Source organism: Anthonomus grandis, chromosome 11, assembly GCF_022605725.1.
Source record: "Anthonomus grandis grandis chromosome 11, icAntGran1.3, whole genome shotgun sequence".
NCBI lineage: Eukaryota > Metazoa > Arthropoda > Insecta > Coleoptera > Curculionidae > Anthonomus > Anthonomus grandis.
The window spans coordinates 8,397,273-8,416,905 of record NC_065556.1 but is presented as its reverse complement, the minus strand read 5'-3'; the positions used below and the strand labels follow the sequence as shown (position 1 = coordinate 8,416,905).

The window sequence follows — 19,633 nt, the reverse complement described above, 5'->3', positions numbered from 1 at the left end:
TTAAAATCATTGGGAGAGACTTCAGGGCATTGTCTTGACTGCTTACCACAATTGTGACGAATATCATTAATAATTTTCCAACTCTCCTTATATTTGTTATATATGTGACATACTGCACAACAAAATTGCTTGTCTTTTTTACAGCATTTAAAAACTTGCTGCATAATTACTAGATTTATATGTCAATAACTTTTCAAAATTAGTTTCGGAGAGTTCAATAAATTCACGACAGAGGTCAAGTTTAGCAAAACACGCGCGGAAAACGGATATTATTTTATTATTCTGAAAATAGATATTTTGCACGTCGAGTCGATGCGATGCCAGGTCAAAGCAAATCAAAACAAAACAAATCAAAACAAAGCATCAACAACGGCGAAGCCGACGAGCAAAAAACACGACCGTCTCGTACGACTGTACGACTACGATTGAATATATAATAGGTTTTTATTACGGGGATAGTAAATAGCTGAATTAATCAGTGCTGATAATCTAGGATTCGACTATCTTCTGCCTTGCGCTTTACAAATATTATTAAAATTATTTTGGTTAAAAGAAACCTTAAAATTAAAAACTAAACTTAAAAAAAAAAATAATCAAAACCATTTTTTATTCTGATAATGACCCGGACATCAGAGTTATTTCAATAAAACGAATACAGAATCGCTAGAAAGAGAATAACCCAATTGGAATCTTTTTAAAAATTTCTATGTTTATAATTAGTCGAACAGTTATATTAACTAACGAACACATTGACTTACAGCAATTTGATTGATTTCAATATACATCTGTAGATCTGATAACTTGTTTAAGTAATAATAAAATAATAAAATTAGACGCATACGAAAGTTTAGTAATATTCAAAAATAAAAAAAAAAACATTCTTAACAGGGATAAAGGTCCAATCCCTTATAGTCAATTATATAGTTTAGTTAGTGTTTCAGACTTTTTCAGCCATGAGTCATTACATTTTCCGCTCTATTAGTTACGTCACTAGTATATGAAGCCATTTTTAAGTAGTTTTAGTTTAGTTTTCTCCTGAATTTCCTCCTCTTCTCCCGAATATGCTAACATCGTAAGCGAAACACCTATTGGGAGTAAAAATAAAGAATTTAGGTTAGTTTTAAAACTGTCTCGTAATTTGAGTCTCACACGAAAGGTTCCAACCATAGGACTTGAATCTTGATAACGGTTTGTCATGCGATGATGATGATTCTATTATATATCTAAATAGATTTACTAATCCGCAAGGAAGATGAAAAAGATCATGATAGCCAAGATGAAAAACTAAGAAATGAATGAAGAAAAAATGTGAATGAATGAAGAAAAAATATTTTTTCAATCAACACAGAGAAAGAAGGAACAGGAACAACAATCTATGATCGACTTTTAGCTATTAAAGAATAAAAATTAGATAAACAGTCCTCGATTTGCACAAAATTTGATAAAAATATTACAGCATATCATAACTATAATAAGTATTTTTTATAACTACTTGTTTCTAATGAACTTGCTACCTCACATGAAGAATCTGCCACCTTTGCGGAATATGTATATGCCATTGCAAATTCAATAATTATTTATAACCGAAGCAGAAATGTTAAAGTCTACTCATATTACTCAGAATCCAAGTCAAGTATTAAAAATCTTCAGATTATATAATAAAATTATATTCAAAGCTATTTTCATACTTTTAACTGAACTTTGTAAAGTTTAATTGATAAATATTTACTTTAAAGTTTCAATAATATTAGACAAATACAGTTTCGAAAAATAGAATATTTTTAAATTCTGGATTTAATTCTAGTTAAGATATAAGCGGTGAAATATTTTTTTTAAATATTTTCTACATTCTGAAATATTCAAAAAATGTTGTCGGCTGTTGCTTTAATTTTTCGAATAAAAAAATTAATTTATCCATCTTTTATATATTCCATTTACATATCTTTTTTTCTCGTAATTAGATATTTTAAAATGTTTTTTCACTCAACATCAATAAAATTACGTCAATTTTTCTTAAACTGAATGTTGTAAATCTAATGTAATGTAACCATTAACATCAAATGCTCATCCAATAAACTTCTGAGAGAGCTCGCACGTGTTAAAAACGCATGAATCCACATTCAATGTAATCATGTCCTAAGACAAGGGAGACGTAGCCATTATAACCATTAACATCAAATGCTCATTCAATAAACTTCTGAGAGAGCTCGCAGGTGTTAAAAACGCATGAATCCGCATTCAATGTAATCATGTCCTAAGCAAGGGAGACGTAGCCTAGCCAAATAAAGAACTACACCGATGCTGCGAAACTGCACGGAGTTCTCAATAAAGACACATGTAGAAAAAAATACGATAGGAGAATGGCATATTTAATGCTAATCTCCAAGGAAGCGCGCGAGGCAAAGAGGTCTGAAAAAATCCCAGAATAGATTAATAAAATTTGATTTATTAGATGCGCAGCTAAAAAGGCTTTTTCTTTACTTTGGCGTATTTTCGGCTTAAACGCTATGAGTTGAAATAATATGGTTAACCCTTAACCAATTGGTAGAGTTTGTAGTCATGGAAAGTGACACTTATGGCGAATGGCGATTTCGATTGGGCTGCAAGGTTTCTATTCGAATGGTCTCGGGGTGAGCAACTGCTCGTATACAGAGTTGCATTTGTACGGTTCTGGAGCAAGGTCGAAAGGTGAATTTGTAAAACCAAACTTCCTTCAATTCGCTCGAATCAAGTGCCCATTCTGATCTGCTCGGCTGTGTGGATTTGAGGTTAGGCTACGCATAACCGACCCTATGAGACAATTCCAAAATAATTGCACTGAGTGCTAGTTTACGAATTTGCTCTGATGCAGCGGAACAAAAAACCAATCCGCTCCGGGTCAGTGCAAAGCGAGGCGAACACGCACTTAACACTGCTCTTTATTAGTTTCTACCAGTTAAAACTCAAAATTGTCATTCTGTGCGAGTTCGCATTGAGTGCGGCTTAATGCAGCCAGTCGAAAACGCCATTAGATAGCCTAAAATACGCTCATGCGGACTCCATTTTGTCACGTGATCGACTATATACTAAAGGAAGTCGACTCACGAGATCGGCTCAACGTAAGCAGTATACCATCAATTGAAAATTCTAGATTATAATCGTTCATTTAGACACAACAGAAACGGAATATTCTGGACGGAAAACGTGCAATTAGTGATAGTCTTGAAGTGTTGAAGTGAAAAACAAGGTGTTACTATTCTGTTTATTACTTTATTACATTGCAGGGAAACGTTTTATCCAAATGGAGCAGGTGAGTAAAAAAATTATTTTTTTTTGAGTAAATAACCGTCTTTTTAAAAAAAAAAAATTTTAGGTTGTAGCATTGAAAGATAAAGGCAATGCGGCATTAGCTGAAAATAAGTTAGAAGATGCCATAAAATATTACACAGAAGCCATCAATTTAGACCAAGATAATGCCGTGTTATATTCAAATAGATCTGCTGCTCATGCAAAGGCACACAACTATGAACTCTCTTTGAAAGATGCTGAGAAAGCTATTGCTCTAAAGCCTGAATGGGGTAAGGCTTTTTCAAGAAAGGGCACTGCCTTAGCATACTTGGGTAGGTTGGATGAGGCTATTGAAACTTATGAAAAGGGATTGCAATTAGACCCAAATAATCAACAACTCAAGGATGGGTTAACTGAAGTAACTACTCAAAAAGCCGCTAAATCAAGAGGTGGTGGAGGTTTTCCAAACATATTTGCTGGTATTGATGTATTTACTAAGTTAAAGGCTGACCCTAGAACTGCAGCACTTTTAAATGATCCAGATTATTTGGCAATGTTGGCAGAGCTACAAGCTAACCCCCAAAGTCTAGGTTTAAAACTACAAGATCCAAGACTGCTCATGACTTTAAGTGTACTTATGGATGCAGGTAAATTACTTAATAAATAGGAACCAAACCCATTTTAAGTGATACCATTAAAGAAACTGGAATATGATGTCAGTTAAATTAGAAGAGATCAGTATCTTATGCTCAGTAAACTTGCTTTTACAAATTTATGTCTGAACTTAATTTGGTGAGAAGACAGCATAAGTAAAAAAACTTATGTGTGTGAAGCTAGCATCCAATTGATGTCCAGCAAACTAAATCAAGAATGCAGCATATGTTGGTTGCCAGCAATCAATTTATAGTCTGCGCTCCCTGCTATTTAATAAATATGATGCCTGTATCTCCTGAAATTCATAAGGGATTTTAATAATTTTTTGTCCAGATATTAAAAATGAATACCTAAATTGACTTTAAAAAAGGTTTTGTTGTGAAAATTAATTAAAAAGTCAAATGCTTAAGAAATGAAAGATTCTTAAAAAAACTTAATGGCTATAACTTCTAAAACTCTCAAAGGGTTCGAATAAAACTTTTTCATGTAATTAATAATAAATATTTAAATTGACCTCAGATGGTTGCAAATCTCTACAAATAAAAGTTTTTTGATAACAAATTATTGAATTGTTAAATGTACAAAAATACATATGGCTATAACTTTCAAACTCCCAAAGGATTCAATGAAACTTTTTTATGCAATTAATAATAAATATCTTAGTCAATTTCAGATGGTTACAAATCTCTATGAACAAAAGTTTTTTGATTTTTGGGCTATAACTTCCAAACTCCCAAATGATTCAATGAAATTTATTTATGCAATTAATAATAAATATCTTAATTGATTTCAGATGGTTGCAAATCTCTACAAACAAAAGTTTTTGGATAAAAAATTATTGAATTTTTAGATGTACAAAAATATAAACGGCTATAACTTCCAAATCTCCCAAAAGATTCAAATTAAACTTTTTTATGCAATTCATAATAAATATCTAAACCAATTTTAGATGGTTGCAAACCTCTACAAATGAAAGTTTTTTGGTAAAGAATTATTGAATTGTTAGATGTACAAAAATATAAACGGCTATAACTTCCGAAACTCCGAAAGGATTTGAATAAAACTTTTTTATGTAATTGATAATAAATATTTCAATTGATTTCAGATGGTTGCAAATCTCTACAAACGAATTTTTTTTTGGGAAAAAATGATTGAATTGTTATTATTAGATTAGTTATTGTAATTGACATTGATCAGACGCTAGCTTCAGACACATAAAACACTCATCATTTATAATAATTATCTAATTATTTATAAAATAAATTATATACATTATTTAGACAATTTTCCTGCATATATTCATTTTCTATATTTTTATCATGTAAATTTTCTGGCCATCGCAAAGACCATTTTTTTTCTTATTTAACTTTATTGACTTTTTTTATGCATCTTATTGTTTTAAAAATACTCATTTATATTATTTATTGACACTACTGTACATATAGGTGTATGTGGCCCTATATACTGATCAGTTCAATCAATCTATTTGTAGCCATGCCTGCTGTTATTTAATCATTAATTAAGAAATTTAATGATTTTTTGTCCAACTTGAGTAACTAAATTACTCAAATCAAAACAATTTTACTTTTTTCTACATTATTTTAATAAATGCCTTGACCTTCATATTCACTCTGGCAGATACACCAACAATTTTTGCCCCACAGATATATCTTTGCTTGAACTGTTCTTTCTGGAACACTTAAAGTATATTTTCAAATTCATTTTTCTTTTTTTTTTCCCAATGTTCCAACCCAGTTCATTGGCCTTTTCTTCAAATTCAATATATTACATGCAAAATACACATAGTTGCATGTACACAAGTCAAAATCAATATATAAAACAAAACATTAGTTGCACATTAAAACTTAAGAAATCTAAAATCGCACAATACACTTTAAAACTTTAACTACTACTGAACAATACAAAACATCTATTATTAAAAGCACCAATGAATTCTGTAGTTCTGAATTTTGATTGAGCACAATTGCTTACGCTTTTCATGACATGAGGAAGATAATTGTATATATGAGCAGATTGATCTTGATGGCTTAAATGCAAAACATTGTGTCCCCAGAAACCAAAATTATTCAGGGCAAAAAACCTTATTTTACAAATCACTGTTTTTATTTTCTGTTTTTGTTAAATTATTTACAGGATAATGCAAAACAATATTTTAATTAATTAATTTTTTTTTTCCAAAAAGTAGTGGGTAACATTTTGGTCTTGATGATGAGTTGAGAAAATGATTGTGACTTAAGACCTTTAAGTATTAGAGCAAAAGAAATTAAAAACAAAACAGGTTTTATTTAATTCCAAACTTAAAAAAAGATTTACTTCCAAAGATTTATTTTGAAACCAAAACATACATTTTTCTAAATTAAAAATGAAAACTATTTTTTATTATTTTTGACAAAAAAGGTATGTGTTCATCTTTTTTATTCTGATCTGGACGAATAGACTGGTATCTGGAACTATCTTTAATGCTAAAGTGAAAAAATCATGGGTGAACTTAAAGGAGAAGGCTTTTTTCTAGCATCCAAGATAAAAATTGCATATTGACTTATCTCTCATATAACATTATCTAATAGTAGTACAGTGTATTCTGCCGAGATATTTTCTATAGCATTGACATCTTTAAATAGAACAGGAATATTATCGATGTATTACTCATTTGAGCTCATTGAAGTTTAATTACTCATTGGGGTCAAATTGGTCAGAGATGCTGAAATTAGTTCATCAGACTTGAAGACTTCTTTGTTTTTATTATTTCTTACACCACTTAGATTTTCATTAGAGATATTATTATTAGTGGTAATAGCAGCAGTATGCCAAAATTTGAGCTTTTCTACTTGACATCCTATAAAAAAAAATGATTATAATAATTACAATAATTATTATTAGTAAAAATTATAACTTATTTATTTAAATGAATTAGACAAGATTCTGAATTGATAACTCCTGATATGCTAAAAAAGGTAGCAAATGATTTTACTACAATTTGGCACATTGTCAAACCATTCAAGGGACCATTTTCAACATTTAATTAAATAAGTTTATTGTTTAAATACTTCTTTGTATTGTTTTCTTTTTATTGGTTAGTATTTGCATGCTTTATTTATAATAAATTTTACACAATAATTTTCTAAATTATTGTATCTTTTAATCTGTTGAAGTTAGGTATAGCATATGTGACACGAAGTTGTGTTCAAATTGCGGAAAATGCGTAAAAAAATAAACCGTTATATTTAAAAAAGGTATGTTTAGTCTCTAAAATTATTGGAAGCCTCCTGTATATGCAAAGTTATCTTTCTAATGGAGATCTGTAAGAGAATTTTAATTTGGGACACTTCTTGATGAAAGAACGCGTCCGCGAATTATTAAAGGAGACTTTTTTAACACATGGTAGGTTCAGTTTTGATAAACAGGTATTATCATCAAAATTATTATCTAACTGCTTTGCGAGATATTGAATGAACTAGGCAGGTCAATAACTAAGAGTGCATACTTTGCACTGATTGACTCTTATTAAGATACTGTGTCTGCTTTTGAGGAAATTTTGTGGGCTACTGGCACAGCTCTCTTTTTGTACTGGAAAAATCGTGGCATCGCAATCTTGTATAGTCTCAGCAATTATTATTTTATTTATTTAATTTATCTGAAAAATTCGATTAACAGATTACAATTATCAAAGTAATAGTAAGTAATCATCAGAATCAAGCAGAATGAAAAATAATAAATAACTATTACAATTATATCATATTTAAAAACTTAATAAATATTTTCATTATATGTATAATCCCAACACTTATCAGACTTATATTTTATCACAATATAAAATGTTATGTTATGTTACACCCTAAAATTTAGGGTCAGAACCTAGATTTCATGTTATTTAATTGACCTTTGAAATATAAGGAGCTAATATCAAAAATTTCTAGATGATGCTGATTACTAGATAGATATACAAGGAAAGTACTTGTATATCTATCTAAAGGAGAATAATGTTCCTAGTTGGTTCTGTGGAAATATACAAGAAACAATATAAAATCCTGTCTTCTATTTCTTGAGGCAATGTCAATGTATATAATTTTAAGTAGATCTGTACACTCTATTTCATCTTTAACTAAGTTACAATAATTTTTATCCAGCATGAAGCCTATGATCTTCCAAAGGAGGCAAATTGAGTTAACTTTCTATTTATCTATAGTTGTGATCCATTATGATCAAGCTAAGTTTATATGAACAAACTCACAAGAATTTATGCTGAATGCCTTCTGCCAATGTGATAAGTACTGCATGATAATGAGACCATATGCAGTGATGCATACTCTAACCTAGACCTAACTAATGAACAAAAAATATTATATACACAGAAAAACTAGCATCTTTAACGATTTTGTTGTAACTGTATTAGTATGTTCAACAAAAGATAAGTTTTGAATGAAAATCCTTGATTCTGGAGATATTTCAGAGTTACCCCTTGCTATGAGTAAGAAGTATTGAACTTTTTTTTTCCCTGAAAAACTTAATTTGACAACATTTAGATATAAAGTGCTTTCATTGCACAACAAACCACCCTTAATAAATTATTAAAAAAAACATGTGCATCTAGGTATACAGGGATACTTTTCATTTTATATTTGATAAAGTTATGTCAATCACCTGCAGCTAACATCACTTTGAATCCGCTGACGTACCAGCGAGTAGTGAACTAAAATATCTTGTAATAATGAATATTTTATCGACTTCATACTTTGATAATATGTCAAATGGCTTTCCTATAGGGTGATACATTATTTTAAAGAGCATATAATCTACCACACCACTGTGTATAAAAATGTAAGTTTATAGTACTTATAAAGAATAAGGGTTTAAAAGGGTATTTAAAGAATAAACAATTTAATCAGTTCACAGAATTTATTTTATTAAGTGCTTAAAATGTGCTCCGCTCTTCGCGGGAAAATAATAAGTCTGCTTTGAAATTCCTGACGAACATTGGCAAGTGTTTGTCCGCTAATATCTCTACATTCGCGAGTAATTTGATCCTTTAAATAAAGGGTTTAATAAACTTTGCTTTTTAAATACCCCCAATGGAAAAAATCTAGCAGTGTTAAGTCTGGCGACCGTGCGGGCTAATTCACATTCCTGGAAACTGTTCATTAAGCCACTCTCGGACTGTCAAAGCGTAGTGCGGCAATCCGATGGGGGGAGCTTTATCTTGTTGGAAATACAAATTATTTTGCTTTAGTATCCCAACATCATTTTCATCCACTTCGTTTTCGAAAGATTGGATGATATATTTGTTATTATTGTATATATTTAATATTATTGCACGAAGGATATATTGAATTTTTGAGGTCTAAATAAATTTGTCCAGTTAAATTTTCTTTTAAAAAAAAAATGGTCCGATGATTTCGTTATCATAACTTCCTGCCCATACATTAATTTTTTCAGGTTTTTCAGGATACTGAAAATGATGATCCTCTCGAAAAAGGTGTGAATTTTCATTATCCCATTATCTACAGTTATGCCGGTTTACGAGTCCATTTAGAAAAAAAGTTGACTCGTCATTGAAGCAGATGTACTTTCCTCGTCAATTCCCTAGCACATCAATTCGCAAAATTCAATTCTCGTCTTGTCCTAGTCGTTCACGGATTTGAATTTTGTAGGGAAAAACTTTTTTTTAATTGTGTACAGAACCTGTTGAAATCTTAGCTAACTCTGCGACTTTGGGAATAGATAATGTTGGATCGTACTGCATTGTTATTTTTGTACCAAAGAATATAATAGTCCCTCTAGAAGGCTCATGCTTATGAAGGAACGCGAACCGCGAGAGGCGCTCTCTCGACCGAATCAATGAATAGTTCAGTTAAATTTAAATTAGCGCCGCTGACGTCTTCTTTTGGCCGCGCGACGTTGTCATGGTTTAATTTTTATAGATTACAATATTCCTTATATATTCTGTTGGTAGTTTTATGTATTCTTATAGGGAGCGGTAATAGTAAGTTAAGTTGAGAAGAACTAAAAATATTGTGTTAAAATTTGAAATAATTTAATGCCATGGAAAAATGTTTGTTGGAAAATTAGTCTCCTTCAATCCTATCCAAAAAAAATTTAACTATTTGATTTGATAGATTTTACTTAGCGAAGATCAACAGCATCCAATGATTTTTATCACAAATATCAAGTTTCCCTCTGAGACGCCACTTAACTGAATCTAATTATGCGGAAAGTAGCTCCTTAGTTTCATTAAAATACGGCGAAACGCGTAACCTAAAACAGACGCTTGATTTATGAGACTTAGACTTTGAGTTTACTTTCTCCCTCCTTTGTTCATATACTTAAGTCTCTTTGGGAGTAATGGATGATTATTTTGAATTAAAATTAGTGTTAACTACATATGTCAATAATGACTCAAGTTATTTTAAATTTAACGCCCTGTGGCAAAAGAATGAAGCCGTTGCAAACATGTTTATAAAATGACCTGAAGAATCACACATTAGCATATCATTAAGTAACTCTATACAGGGTGTCCCATAAAAAATGGCAAATATTTTAATAGCAGAATTTCCTATTTTTATAGTACGAGTAAGTCAAGTCAACGACAATCAAGATACAGGGTGATAAACATAATGTTTTTGTTAATGGCTTGGCGTAATTTAATTCATTATTTGAAATATGTATTGTGCAAATAGATTTGCTTAAAAAAAAGTTAAACTTAAATCTCTACGATTAACCCTTTTCGAGATATTTACATTTAAAGTTTTCAATTCCCTCAACAAAAACAACATTCATAAACTATTTAAATTGCTTTATTACACTTACACGAATTAATAATAAAAATATTTGCCAGTAAATGATTGATATATTTTTTTTTACTGAAAGATCGCCGAATCTTAAGAAATAATTGCTAATTTCTAAATTCCTCAGCGCAGTTAATATTTTTGCTATTAATTTTATGTATTCTCGTATGCAAAAATCTAGTGGGTTAAAGTCTGGACTTCGTGCAAGCCAAGATCGTCGACTTCCACGTCATATGCAATAAGTAATAATAAGTAATAGTAACTGACTGTGATTACTTAGCATATGCAGATGATTTGAAACTTTTCCGTGTTATTAAGTCACAGCGGGACTCTGATATCTTACAACACAATATTACTTCTTTTGTAAAGTGGGCTAATATGAATGATCTCTCTTTAAATATAAATAAGTGCTACTCAATTGGATTCTCTAGACTTAAAAATAAAATGAATAATATATACACTATTGATGACATAGTACTTAGTTCTGTTGACTCAATGAAGGATTTAGGAGTAGTCTTTGATACTCAGCTCAAATTTGGAAAACACTGTGATCTTGTGGAGGGGAAGGCCTCTCAGATGTTAGGTTTTGTTTTACGAACTTGTCGTGACATGTCTATTTCTACTTTGAAGATACTTTATTGTTCATTAGTTAGAAGTCATAGAAGTCCTACAAGTTGAATATGCAGGATAACCTACTTGACATGGAGGCAATATTGGGACTTCAATCGTTGGAATCTAGAAGGATTCAAAGTGACCTCAGCTTTATGTATAAGGTTATTCATGGGCTTATTGATTGCCCTGCTCTCATCAACAGCTTTAATTTAAAGGTCCCTGCACACACCCTAAGGAGACATGAACTGTTTGCTTTACCAATCTGTCACTCCAACTATTCTCCAATCTGTCGTAGTCTTGCCTATTTAAACTCTCACCCTGAAATTGATCCATTTGCAAGCTCACTCTCTGGATTTATTGGTCAACTGGGTCAAATATTTTAATTTATTGTTTTCTTATTGTGTTTATTTCTTGTGTATATGTTTTGGAGACTGTCTAATTATGTTCGTGAAAGTACTTTTATTATGTTAATTATACATCTTTTACTTTATTTAATATTGTAACCAAATCTTTTGGAAAATGGGGTTTCCCGTATATTGATTGAATAAATGAAAATACCAACAGTGACAATGACATGTATAAATAATTCATATGTATTCATAATAAATAATTAAATGTAAATATTTCGAAAAGGGTTAATCGTAGGGAGATTTTTGAAATATGTATACCTATTTTAAACAAAACTATTTGCATAATGCATATTCAAAATCAATTTATATGATGCCAAGCCTAAAAAAGTTTGCAGACAGAATTTTAAAAAAATATTTAAGTATTGCTGGTGGCGCCCTCTATGACATTGTCCAAGCTTTGTTAAAAACGAAGAATAAATTGGCTTTAATTTTGGCCTAGGAAAATTTAACTTATCCTCATTTTTTTTTCAAAAGAAATCTGCTGTTAGAATATTTACCATTATTTATGGGACATCCTGTATATTTGAGAGTAAAAATCAAGTTAAAATATAAATAAAGAATGAACAAAAATTTCGCTTTTAGATTTTGCAGATACAAAGAACGACATTATAATGACAATGAAAATAGCATGGTGCATAAGAATACATTTTTGGAAACCAAAAAACACGTTACGTTTGTGATAGGGAATTGTGACGCTAAAAGCATAACACCTTCAACCCTCTGAGCGCATGTGTCCGCCATATTTTGTCAAATAGCAATCAAGGGGATCAAGTGATACCTTATTCGAAAGCGCTTTTAATCCTCTACACATACCGGCTTAGTTTTTGAATACTATAAGTAGTTTTTGAACCTATAAGTTTTGAGAAAACGAGATATAAAAATATACATTTCTACCATCACTAAGTCCTGTCAAAATGGTTCAAGTTAAAGCAAAACGACTTTTACATTTCTACCTTAGAATAAATATCAAGACCTATCCGAAGTCGCACACCTTAACTGATGGTAAACTTAGCTAACAGTGTGGTCCTTGAGCTAAGAATTATACATAGTATTATAGAAATTTAAAGGCAGTTTTGCTTTAACTTAAACCATTTTAACATTACACGCTTAAAAATGTCAGTTTTTTGACGTCGTTTTCTTAAAAACTTTGGTTTTCAAAAACTAAGCAGCAATACATATTAAATTAAAAGCCCTTTCTAATGGTAATCTAAGGCATTGACTTCATTTCCAGGGAAACAATTTGGGGTTACTCCTATTAAATGAATTAGAGATGTTGTTATGGTTTTGATATCAAAAATTGTCCCCCTCCCAAACAAACTTGACCTATGTTTTGATTTTGAACAAAAGTTCTTTCTCTCTGTAATGCCTTGGGGAAGTTTTCAATGCGCCACCGTGTATATTCGGCATGCGAGTTTGTAAGACGAAAAGACTTGGCAATCGACAATGTTGGGCTGAGCAAAAGTTTATCGTCTGGATAACACCCGATACGATCCTAAATATGTTTGTGAGAGATCCCGAAGTGGACGATTCTCAGTTCATATTTGAGGTTGGGTGTCTCTGAATGGTCCTGGAGTAATTTGGCAAATAGAGGGCAATCTGGAGATCAGTATAGGACCATTCTCAAAAATATGTTGCTGTCGTCCGTTGACATAATCTATCCCAATGGGTTTAAAATAATTCACGACAATTCACCAATTCATACCTGGCGTGTTGTCAGGAAATGGATTGGGCGAAAATAAAATATGCAGATGCAACTGGACAAGCTATTAGACATTATATGCCATATCCATTTTGCTTTTTTCATATTTTTCATATCCATTAGTATTTTCTAAACTTGAATTAAAACTAAAAAATTCAAAATTTTTTTAAATAAGGTATAAATTTTGCCAGTCTGCTTTTAGAATAAGAAAACATTTATTAAATATTTGGTTCTTGCATAATTTTATTTTTCCTGAAAATGTATTTTTTTTCTTTAAAAACTAAGGTATAAGCTGGCTTATTTTGTTAATCTAGATAAAAATAATAAATTAAATGTCAAAAGCTTTCATATATAATTGTAGGTATTGGGTATCGGATTCTAAAGTAATGTCATGTCGTAAAAATATAGGTATTAAAATAAAACAAATGTATTTAATTTAAAATAGGGAAAATAACGCTTCTGGTTTACTCTTTTTTTCTCACAAGTTTAAGTTTTCTATCACAAATGAGTTGGAATTACTCGGAGGATAGTAGTTTCATTGTCACCGAGTATAATATATCATTTTGAGAAAGAAAAAAAAATTTCACTACTAATGACAAAAAATAATAGCATTATTTTGTAAGTTGCACTATTAAATCGTGAAAACTCCGTCTAAAAACATATAAACCGATTCCAATCGATCTATCGGTCTTAATCGCGGTTAAGCCCTTGGTTGACCTTGAACAATCCCTTTATAACATAACCAATCATGTCCGCTTGGACGTGTTTGGTTAAAGTAATTTCGTAATTTGTCAGCTGTCGCTGTCATCATTTTGTTTGTTTGTAAATAATACCCCAGACGCCAGTAATGTTATATGTAATTAGTTCACATAAATATCAAAAAAGAAAACTTATTAGCCATAATAAATTTTGTGTCATCTTTAAAAAGGAAATAATTTGTTGTTTGTTATTATTTTTTCCCGCACTTATTTCAATATCTTTGACATTTGACTTTTAGAAAACAGCTCCGGACGTAGGTAATTACTGTTCCAAATTGATGACGTATAAAGGGCTAATTGGTGACGTCACGTATCTCAACACGGTTATAACTATAACCGCTTGGACGTGTTTGGTTAATACTATTTAGGAACGGTAATTACCGATAGACCGCTTGGAATCGGTTATAGTTACATATGTTTTTGACGTTAAAATTCCCCTACCACAAAAATTAATTTATTTAGAATAAATATACCGAGAGATACGGCCGTTTGGTGGGGACAAGTGAGCCGCAAAAGCAAGGCGTTCATTTCGGCGTGGCATTGCCGGTGTTGGCGCGCGAAACCGTTCAGACAACAGACCAAACCTCACAGAAAGGCCTGAAACTTTTTACTGACGGGTCCCGTTCATAATACAATACCTATACAGGGTGACCAAGATAAGAATCCTAAGCATGGGGATCTCGGTACCTGTTGGAGATACAGCTTCGGTTAAATTAGGAAAAAGTTGTGCACTTTGAAGCGTATTTACATGCCGTTGAGCAACTTCAAAAATTTCCATGGCCTGCTGAGATATTTGGAAAAAACGGAAATTTGCCAATATCGATTTTATTTTTTCCTGGCTTTATTTTAAAAGATATCAAAAAACTATTGACACATTTGAAGTAGTACGTGATGGCGCTTTTAAATTTTATATCCGACGTTTCGTTTCCGAGAAACCACCATCAACTTTATTTTTTATATGGCGCGAAAAGAAAGTACACCCTGTATCTGATTCCATGAAGTACAAAAATTTGAAGTCGATAAAACATGCATTTTTTCCAGAGATTTTTGGTCACTATTATTTGCTCATCCGTCAACAGATGATTTTTTTTGCAATGTCGAATAGATATTTTAAGGCTGCTTACAATGATGTGTCTTACGATGGGGGTTCCCATTGGACATATCAAAATGAGGTTAGCTGGATGTGAGGAGGTCATTGACAGAACTAAGTCAATTTTAAAATTAAACGTCGCTCTGTATATCTAGGTTGACGTGTTTTTTTTTTAAGAAGTGATTAAGGGTGGTTTGTTTTGAAATGTATATAAATATGTATATAAATGAATGTACGTACATATATGTATGTATATATTTATAATCTCTTATATATATAGCTTAAGACTGCCAACATGTTTTGGACACGGTAGTTTCCATCATCGAAGAATATTAAAAAGAATTAGTCGTGAACAAAGAAACGATCTTAAAATTAATTTAAGTAGTACTTAGGGTTTAAAATTAACACAAGTCACATAGACGAGGGCTTGAATTTATATGAATAAAAATTCTTGACACTACAAATTTATTTTAATTTAACATTTCTAATATCCATATTTCTAGATTTTTCAGAATCATAAGTTCGAGTTAATAGTCGGTCAGTTGGTCTTTTATTTTGTCGTAAAATACAGATACAAAACAGCAATATGCTCTTCCAGTTACTTATTCTGCTTACCCCAATTAACGCTATCTAAATTTAATATTTTCGGATAGAGAAATTGCTCAACAAGCTTCTTGGTATCTTTCTCTTCTACACTTACCCGGTGACAAATCAGGGTGACATTAATCGCCAGCTTGAGTCAAGTGCTATATTTTCTTTTGCATTATAAAGTTTTTAACTATTTTGCACTATATACAGAGTTTGATCATCGATGATACGTGAGCATTTATCTCACCTAAGATTTTATTAAACAAAAAAGTAAAGCTCGTATGTGCTGAAAATTCTCGTTCGTGCTCGTTCATGCTCGAGGAACGTTCTCGAAAAATACATTTTCGAGCATTTTACAACACTATGTATATTTAAGAATCTTAATGCTAATATAAGGCTAACATTTTGATTGACAACATTTTTTCATCGCAATATTCCTTTTGAAATAATTAATTACTTAATCAAAAAAAATTGAAACTTCGCCTGCCCAACTGAGTATGAAACTTTTGGTATCTAAACCAATTTTCGCGGTTCAGCCAACACTGGAAAGCGTGTATGATTTGATCCAGATCTGCTTTTGGATTTTCCAATCATTCTAAAAATTCAAATTTTGGTAACTTCAACTTTGGTAAATTCAAATTTTGGTAACCTATAAAACATTAACAGCAAAACGGGAAATCTTTTTTAATTTAAAAGATTTCCAGTGAATTCTTTTAGAAAGACTACCTAACTAGGTAGAGTTCAAAAATGTAAAAATACCATGAATACAGCACCTTTTGTCTGATAGCACAACGCATTTTTAATCTATAGGTATAAACAAAAAAAAGATAAACATTAAGGCAGTGTGTAATAATTGGCTCAATAATTATTAACTATACTTTTTATACATACACGCAATGGCACTTTCAATAAAATGGTACAAAATAATCTTGAGTAGCCTGATTTAATAATACTTTATACTAAACAGTCTTCTAATCAACTTAAATGCCTTATATTCTCTACGCATGACTCCCACATACGAGTGTATGCGTGCATTGCATAGCACAGCGGTCGAATTAAAAAACAGTCTAAATACGACCGACACGGCAATCATTCTGTTTTGTGCCTGCATATATGGGCATTATTTTATGTTCGTTCCTCAAAGTAGAATTCTTATATGATGCCTTATCCGGCTCGGATGTCGGCGATTATCAAGGCTCTCATACTTTTATTGACGGAATCAGCTCGGCGGATATTATTCTAACTATTGTGGGAGATTCTTCAGCCACGAGATACGACGGCGTGCTGGTCTCCTCCTGACATATATTTTTCCTTGCAGGGCGAGTTAGATCTAGAAGAGAAAATAACAATTAACATACAAAATAAATTTATTCCAAATAAAAAGGTACTAATTTTTTCAATTTTAATAGTCCTTTATATTCTTAGGTGGTTCGGATGAGCCAATGGAAACGGAGCCTACTTACACGCCACCCAAAAAGCCAGAACCAGAACCAAAACCTGAATTCAAAGAAGATCCCGAACCAGAGTTGCCAGAAAATAAAAAAATTGCTAGAAAAGAAAAGGAATTAGGAAACGAATGTTATAAGAAAAAAGATTTTCCAGGTAAAGGTTTTTAGAATTATGATGAGTTAAGCAATAAGTTGTCTTTTACTTTAGGTGCTATTGAACATTATAGTAAGGCCATAGAATACGACCCGACTGATATTACATTTTACAATAACTTAGCTGCGGTATATTTCGAACAAAAAGAATTTGATAAGTGCATAAATGAATGTGAAAAGGGTATCGATATCGGTAGAGAAAACCGTGCAGATTTTAAGATGATCGCAAAGTCGCTTATGAGGATTGGAAACGCCTATAAGAAGAAAAAAGATTATCATAATGCAAGAACTTATTATGAAAAGTCAATGTCTGAGCATAGAACTCCTGAAATTAGAACTTTGTTATCTGAAGTAGAAAAACTTATTAAGGAGGAGGAAAAGAAGGCTTATATCAACCCTGAATTAGCTGAACAAGAGAAGGAAAAAGGTAATGAATGTTTTAAAAAAGGAGATTATGCTGCCGCAGTAAAACATTACACCGAAGCTATTAAACGAAATCCGGATGATGCAAAAATTTATAGTAATAGGGCCGCATGTTACACAAAATTGGCCGCTTTTGATTTAGGTTTGAAAGATTGCGAAAAATGCGTCGAATTAGATCCGAAATTTATTAAAGGTTGGATTAGGAAAGGAACAATTTTGCAGGGAATGAAGCAGCCTAGTAAAGCCATAGCTGCATTCCAAAAAGCCTTAGAACTCGATCCTAGTAATGCTGAGGCACTTCAAGGTAAGCTTTTCCAATAACATATTTTTTGTTGCATGCTTATTTTTATAGTAAATAAGATATGAATAAAACAGCAAAGATCCAAGTGTTTTTTAGTTGCTTAATCTAAAAAAATATAAAAACTATAAGAAAAAGTTACTGAATATTGCTGTGATGCCCACGAAGAACGATAGTTAATGCTAAATAAATAATTCTAATTTATAATTGCACCAAATTTCTGCCGAATCGATTTTTAATACAGTTTCTTAAATTCCACCTTATGTATATAAAATTTAATTTTTATATCCACTTAAAAAAGTTTTAACTTATTTTATTAACTCGATTCCGAAAGTTAATACTTCATTATTCACTGACTGTGAAGTTCCAGAACGAATGATTTACAGGTAATATGAATATGGTTCATGATGATCTTATGATTTAAAAAATATTCATTGTTGCCTTGATAATTAAGAAAATGATATCGTTAGCGAAATATTGAGTAGTAATAAATAGTGTTTTGGCAAAGGGATACAAATTGTTGAGTTTGATTTATTATAGTCTAGTTTTTTGGTTTAGTAAATTATAACAAAATCCGTAATATTATTTTCGTTCATTGCAAAAAGATGTTTATCCTTCTATGCTATGAAAGCTTTAAAAAGAATACGACATTTATCTAAATGAAAGGATTGAGTAGTGCCATGATTTGATCAGCTAATAAAACCTAAATTGATTTATAACGTTCAGGTTGGTAATCGTTTTTCCTAATAGGTTACAGAACATGTACAATCGAAAACTCCAATTTGGACGGGGATCCAGAAAAAATTAGGCAAAGAGCGATGGGCGATCCTGAAGTACAAGCAATCCTAAGGGATCCAGCGATGCGTATGATCTTAGAACAGATGCAAAATGATCCTAGAGCCCTTCAAGACCACCTTAAAAATCCCGAAATAGCTGCAAAAATTCAAAAATTGCTCGATTCTGGTTTAATCGCAATCCGTTAGATCTTGTATTTAATTAATTTGAAAAATCTCAGAGACAGTTTTACCACACCAAATTGTCTATTTTTCTTAGGTATTCTTACGTGAATTCAATAATGATTGTTACTTTGTTATTGGATTCAATATTTACATGTAATTTTAATTATATTATTTTTCATGAGGATAAAGATTGTATCACTGCTTTGCTTTTATTCCTAAATTTATATTGTCGTATGTACTTTAAGAAATAAATTATTGGAAGTTTGACTATGTTCATATAATTGTTTTTCCTATTATAGCTCCACCAATTTGGACAAATTGTAAAGAAAATTGTTTCTTACAATTTATAACTATTTTTCTCATATTTTATCAATTTCGATTGTCGGCCGTAAATATTATGAAGACTGTACACTAGAACAACGAGCTGGATCGTCGCATGATCTTTTACGACAGGCCGACTGGCAACCACCA

The 19,633-nt window shown here is 31.4% G+C and overlaps 1 protein-coding gene across 1 annotated transcript; it reads left to right on the top strand.

Annotated features, from left to right (window-relative positions):
* The first annotated feature begins 3,075 nt into the window (after window positions 1–3,075).
* Window positions 3,076–19,429, top strand: LOC126741861 (stress-induced-phosphoprotein 1). Its single transcript, XM_050448307.1, has 5 exons — window positions 3,076–3,289; window positions 3,353–3,914; window positions 17,307–17,483; window positions 17,538–18,209; window positions 18,954–19,429. Exons 1-5 carry the CDS (start codon window positions 3,281–3,283, stop codon window positions 19,184–19,186), a joined length of 1,653 nt encoding a protein of 550 aa, XP_050304264.1. The 5' UTR covers window positions 3,076–3,280; the 3' UTR covers window positions 19,187–19,429.
* Window positions 19,430–19,633: the final 204 nt, after the last annotated feature.